This window comes from Colletotrichum orchidophilum, assembly GCF_001831195.1.
Source record: "Colletotrichum orchidophilum strain IMI 309357 chromosome Unknown Scaffold_58.1, whole genome shotgun sequence".
NCBI lineage: Eukaryota > Fungi > Ascomycota > Sordariomycetes > Glomerellales > Glomerellaceae > Colletotrichum > Colletotrichum orchidophilum.
The window spans coordinates 276740-282739 of NW_019173014.1; the positions used below are offsets into that span (position 1 = coordinate 276740).

A 6000-nucleotide genomic window follows, 5' to 3' on the forward strand; every position below is an offset into this window, starting at 1 on the left:
GAACCGTCGGGTCTACCGTGCGGGAGCGCACGCGGGATCCACAACGTTCCGTTCGCCGTCCGCCGCGGCCGATGCTTGAGCTTCCAACACGCGCTGATGACATGTTCCCTTGCGCCCCATCCCACATGCGGCCATCTATGATTAATATACCTCCGTACCAATCAACATTTTGTCAGACGAATGATGTCGCAACAAGCAGAAGTAGTGTTGGCCCGTTCCTGGATCCCGAAATTTCCCAACAACGTCTGACGTCCTCCGAGGCCAAAACCGCCCGTTTCAAATCTGTATCACAACGCCGGCGCCAAATGTTGGACTCTGACGGGCTCAAGACGTTCCCAGGGGTTTGAATTCGCCAATCGAACGTCCGGCCCACGGCCATTGGCCTCGCAAGTTTAAGAGCAGCAGAAAGAGAAGCCCGTCACTGTAGAATTCCGAGGCAGTACGTACTGAGGTTGGCCTCTCATCCATCTGGCTGTCCGGAACGGGCAAGTGATCGCTGCTCCAGCGGTCCTCCGTGTTAGATGGAACAGGGAGTGAACGCACAAAGCTCACCCCATGTCATCGGCACCATGATCACGAGACAATTGGCCAGTTTTCGAGAGCGGGTTGCTGTTCCAACATGTTTATTTCATATGCGGCCTACACGGCTCAGCCATGCTAGGGGTATCGTGTCCTTGCCGCTGGAAAATGGGCAGTTCGTTCGCTACTAAATACCATACACCATGCTGTTTCCGAATCCACCTTTTACCTGCGCGAGCCGGGGGCGGACTGGACTATCTTTTTGTAGTCCCCAACGCCCACGGCTTTGGGGGCAGACGAGCCCATCCCAATGGTATCCTGCCTAATTGTTCTCTAAGTAATAATGAAGAAATGAAACCGTGTAGCTATCTAAGCATAACAATCTGCAAATGCCGTCCCCCTAAAAGCACAAGAAGTGCGAACTTCTCGGATTGCCGATACAGGTTGTCTATCAAAATCGTCCAGCCCGTATGTCGTGCTTCAAAAATGCGACACACAATTCGCCCTGTGGGAGATGCGGTCATGTCGCATGAGTACGACAGGCCATGTCTTCCTGGGGCAAGGAAGGGACTGGAGGAAGTCTCCGCATATGCCCCCAAAACACAACCCATTATCGTGTTCCCTACCCTACAAATTCAAAACCCCCGCGGGTCTCGCCAGTGCCGCGCAGCCATAGTCCGTCCGCACATACATGATTCGTCCTGTGAATGGTATAATGATGCCTGGAAATATTGGAAGAAACAAAGAAGCAGAGCTCGCGACAGCCTCCGCTTTGGGTGTGAACTTTCCCGCTACCAGCTACCAGAAAGCCGACCTAAGCAGTTGCAGAAGCAAAAAAGGGCCAAAAAAAAAAAACAGAAGCCAATCATATCGATACAGCTTTCAATCTGAGTCCAAGTGCAGAAACAACGCTCGCTCTAATGAAATCGTATGGAAAATGAAAACAAATGTGCGTCGCTTCATCAAATCGTCATTGTCGTTGCAATTCGAATTAGGTAAATGGGATGCGAGGAAAACCCTCGAAGTCACCAGCTTGGCTACGGCTGTACGAGTCGGCCTGGCTCTCGGACCGATCACGGATAGGCAGTCGGTCCATGCGGCTGCGACGGTCACCGGAGTAGGTAGTACTCGCTCTATCGCTTCCACCACCAAGGCGTGCTGCCTGACTGATGTTGATTTCACCACCATCTTGACACTGGATCTCGGCGTTGCCAACTCGGAGGACGGCGTGACCGGTGACTTTAATAGTGATGTCTTCCCCATCAGCGGTGGAAGACCGGGTGGTTCGCGTGGTGGCGCTCCGTCGGTACTCGCTCTCGTCGCGACTCTCGCTGCTTCCGCTGGATCTGCTACTCTTGCTCTTCTTCGCAGCCTTTGAGAGGGCTGCAGCAGTCAAAGGCACGCCGCCGCCGCCGCCGCTCACGCCGTTCTGGTAGGCCATCGCAGCAGCCTGGGCAGAATCGTACTTTGATTGCGAGTGGCTACCGCTTTCACCGCCAGCCATGTAGGAATGGCGGCGGCTACTGCGATTGGTGGTCGCAGGAGCAGGAGCAGGTTCGATCTGGTAGGCGTGATGGCTGTACGTGCTGGAACCCCTACGGTGACCGCGAGGCCTAGCAATAACACCATCATCATAGTCGTAGCCATGGGGAACAATTTCCTGGTACATGGATTCCTCGCCATCAAAATCGTCGGAGTCATAGCCCTGGGACATAATCTGCCGCTGCTGGGGTTGAGGCTGAGGTGGAGGGCGGTAACCTTGTTGAGGGGCAGTCGTCCGCGAACGGGGCGGCGGTGGCGGCATCAAGTCGCTGTCCCGAATCTTGTGAGACTGTCGTCTGCCGATGCTCATGTTCTCTTGCTCGTAGGTGGGACCGGGGCCGTAGCCAGGGCCATAGCCAGGGCCGTAGTTGTCATACTCGAAGGAAGACGCCGACAAGGACCGGTGACCCATGGCCGACGAAGGCCTCTGTTGGAAGCGTTGAGCCAAGTTTGAGTGCCTGGGGCTGCTTGCCGCAGGGGTGGGAGGGAAGTAATCAGTCGACGGCGGTGGGGGTGGGTGGTGCGGCGCCTGCATAGGGTAAGGGACGTTTCCCGGACCCCAGGCGCCAGGTGGTGGAGGATAAGAAGTGCCAGGTGCGGGCGCGAACGGAGACTGCGCATGTGGTGATGGATGTATGGAAATTGGCATAGGAGCGGGAGCAAAGGGCGACGTAGCATGCGAGGAAGGCGGTGCATGAATCGCAGGTGCAAAAGGCGATGGATTCGGGGCCGGGGTGAAGGGCGAGGCGTTATTCGACGCATGCCATTGCTTATTGGAAGTGGGTGGTCGGGAACCTTGGCCATAGTAGCTTGCAGGACGACTTGAAGCTCTGGGACGCGAACCCTGTGCTGGCTGTATTCCGTACTGCGAGGCCTCGTCTTCCGAGAAACGTGGTCTTCTGTATTCATCTTGCTTCTGGGCTGCCTTCTGGGTGTGGACGACGGGCGCCGTATTGACGTGGTTTGTGGTTGGACGGATTGCCGACTTTTTGGGGGCAGATCGCTCGCGCTGCTCTTGACGAGCGTGCTTGCCGTTTTGTTCGCCGTGTTCCTGTTCGCGGCGTGCGGCTGATTCTTGCTCCCTCCTGAGGCGGTGCCTTTCAGCTCGACGAGCTTTCTTTTCGTCTTCCTCAGCGGCCCGCTCGGCGGTACGTCTTGCCTTTTCTCTCTCTCTCTTGTCTGGGCCAGCGGGATGTACAGTATCGTCTGAGTCGGTCTGACCGTGTTGTGGGGAGGCGGAAATTGGTCTCGCCATCCTGTCCTTATTGCGGGACTTGCTGCTGTTTGCCTTTTCCTTGGATGGGCTCCCTAGTGCTATCGACTGGGCGTATTTATCGGAGCCCTGAATGACAGAGCCGGTTGCTTCGTCGACGTCCTCCACGTGAGCGATTCTTTTGGGGGCCATAGCGAAGCGGTATCGATCGTCGTGTATGGACTACGGGAGGGTGCTGGTAGCTCGGTAGTCGAGCGACTGGTGAACGGAGGCGAAGGTGCCTCGACGGAGGCGAGCAATCGTAGGTTCGTAGCAAGTGATCAAAAATGTTGTTGGTGAGCTGGGGGGAAAGAGCTTGGGTGCGGTGGGAATCGGGAACTTTTTTGTATAAAGAGCGTACGAGAAAGACAGTGGGGATGCGGAAGGGGATGCGACCACTATCTGATGGAGGGAGGGCCCGTATTTGTGGGGATGAAAATCCGACCAGGATGGGGGCGTGAAATTGGGTGTGGGAGAAAATGAGACGCTACCGTTCGGGTGATGCTGGCTGGGTGCGAGACCGGGTTACTCGTTGTCCGTTGCTGGATGATTGTCATAGGTGGAGAGAGAGGAAGAGTAAGATGCCGTGGGTTGTTACTGTGGAAGAGGGATATGGCTCGTCAGGAGAAGCGCGGGCGGGCGATAGAGATTTGCTGGGCTTACTCTGCATACAAGGTGGGAGAATTCACAAGACGACTGATGAACGTGGCCGTGGTGGGCTGTGGACGAGCGTCCTCTCTTATTAATCCTGCCTGCGACGTGCCTTCTGCTTTGCACCGTGCTTTGCAGTGTACGAATAGGATAGTGTGTAAGGGTGTGAGTGTGTACAGTGTGTGCAGTGTGTGCGGTGTGTAGTGTAATGACTGCGGCTTGCGCCGTGAGAGGAAGAGTTCGGAGCGAGGGAGGGAGGGTGGGAAAGGTGTGTGCGCAGCCCAGCAACTCTTTCGCAGCAGCGCCAGAGAAAAAAATAGCTGCAGAAAAGCCAATCGTGGGGACGGTCTGGACCTGAGGACCTGATCAGGACCCGATAGAGGGGTGTGGTCGCAGCCAAAAAAGGACCTGACAGCGGATGAGGTCGTCTCGTTGCCCGGGGTGCTCTGCCACTCGTCCAGTGCCACTCCAATGGCCGCCTAGCGCTCGACGATAGCGAGCACTCGAGGTAGGTAGGTAGGAGGAGGAGGAGGAGGAGGAGGAAGAGGAGGGGCGTGTGCGTTTGCCCGCAAATGGTTGTGAGAGCTCTGATGGATCTGGAGCTTGGCTCCGGCTTTGATTCTGGACTATCCGAGGCGGACGGGAGCGCTGGAACGGACCATGCTTTGCGGGAGACGGAGGACAGGCCCTGTAACGTGAGCGAGGGACGGAGGAAGAGAGGGTGTGCGAAAAGGTGGTTGCTGGTGCTGACCAGCTTGCAACGTCTCCCAAGTCGTAGTAGTAGAGTCGAATGCCGGGGGTCTATGACTGTCGACAGCGTGTGCAAGTCTGGAGAAGCATGGGACCCAGGAAGGCAGGGAATTTCTTGCTTTCGTCACTTGTCCCTGTTAAACTGTATCGAAATCGCTAAATTGGGGTCGAGGACAGAGATTGGCGGCGAGTGGAAATTTCTTACCCTCGCTGGGTCCTGGGACTCTGGGACTCTGGGACTAGGGAAACTGCGACAACCCACCAGGAACAAGCATGAGCCAACACAATAGCCTCAAGCTCCACCGGGTGGCGGCGAAGACGTTGAAAGGGCCCAGCTGGACCGACATTGAGCCTGTTCGTCTTTTCCAGGAAAACTTCTGTTGGCTGTGGTTCATCCGCAGCGTCGGCGTCACCAGGGAATCCCCTTCGACACAGCATTTGACCGCAGAGCTGGGAAGTGGGCGGCCCCCCTGGTGTTGGTGCCTTCGTTGGCGCCAGTGCCAATCGTCGCCGCTTCGAGTCAGAGCGCCAGAACTAAGAAGCACTCAGGCCCAACTGTGGAGAAGCCTTGTCTTTCGTTTCTTCCCGTCCGCGACCGTTGCAATGGATTTCCCTCGAACGGGGGTCAAGAGCCTGGCAAGGCCTGCTGGGGCTATCAACTCGTGCCAAACCAGGAAGGAAGCTCTTTGCGGCACCAGCTCCCTTCCGATCGAGTTTCCGCTGCTGTAATAGCGCTGACGTCGTCCTTGTACCCCCATGTGTTGCGATGCCAGACAGTAGGGCAGCTCTGCTTATGTCCGACCAAGGGCTTATTCTGCGCTGTGCCCCCCGATCGCAGTGTTTTCTTCTTCGTGCCGCCTCGCCCATACAATGTATACCATTGAAATCTCGAATGCGACAGCCACCCTCATGCAGACCTAACAAGCACCTAGGTAACAGAACAGACTCTAGGCTGAGACAGATGGGCTGGCTCCCTTGGGCTGCGCTGCTAAAGTCTGGCTGGTGGAGTGAATCTCCGTGGGCGCGGGAGATCCATCTCCAGGGCCGAACCAGACGGGGGTGTCGCTCCAAGATGACGGAGCGTTGCTGTCTGGTGCGTTGTGCCCTTTCCGACTGAGTTTTGGACTTCTCCATCGAATGGCTAGATTTACTGCCTGACCTTGTGCTGGGCTTGGCCTTTGGGTATCAACGGCGAAGCGGGCTGACAAACGACACCACATGGGTCCAATCGTCGGCCTCGCTTTTCCGGACTACTTTTTTTTTTTTTTTAACCACTAGAGCCTAGC

The 6000-nt window shown here is 56.3% G+C and overlaps 1 protein-coding gene across 1 annotated transcript; it reads right to left on the minus strand.

Annotated features, from left to right (window-relative positions):
- Nucleotides 1-1510: 1510 nt before the first annotated feature.
- On the minus strand, nucleotides 1511-3466 carry CORC01_07328 (uncharacterized protein; the record flags this gene model as incomplete). Its single annotated transcript, XM_022618965.1, has 1 exon — nucleotides 1511-3466. One exon carries the CDS (start codon nucleotides 3464-3466, stop codon nucleotides 1511-1513), a length of 1956 nt encoding a protein of 651 aa, XP_022474577.1.
- Nucleotides 3467-6000: the final 2534 nt, after the last annotated feature.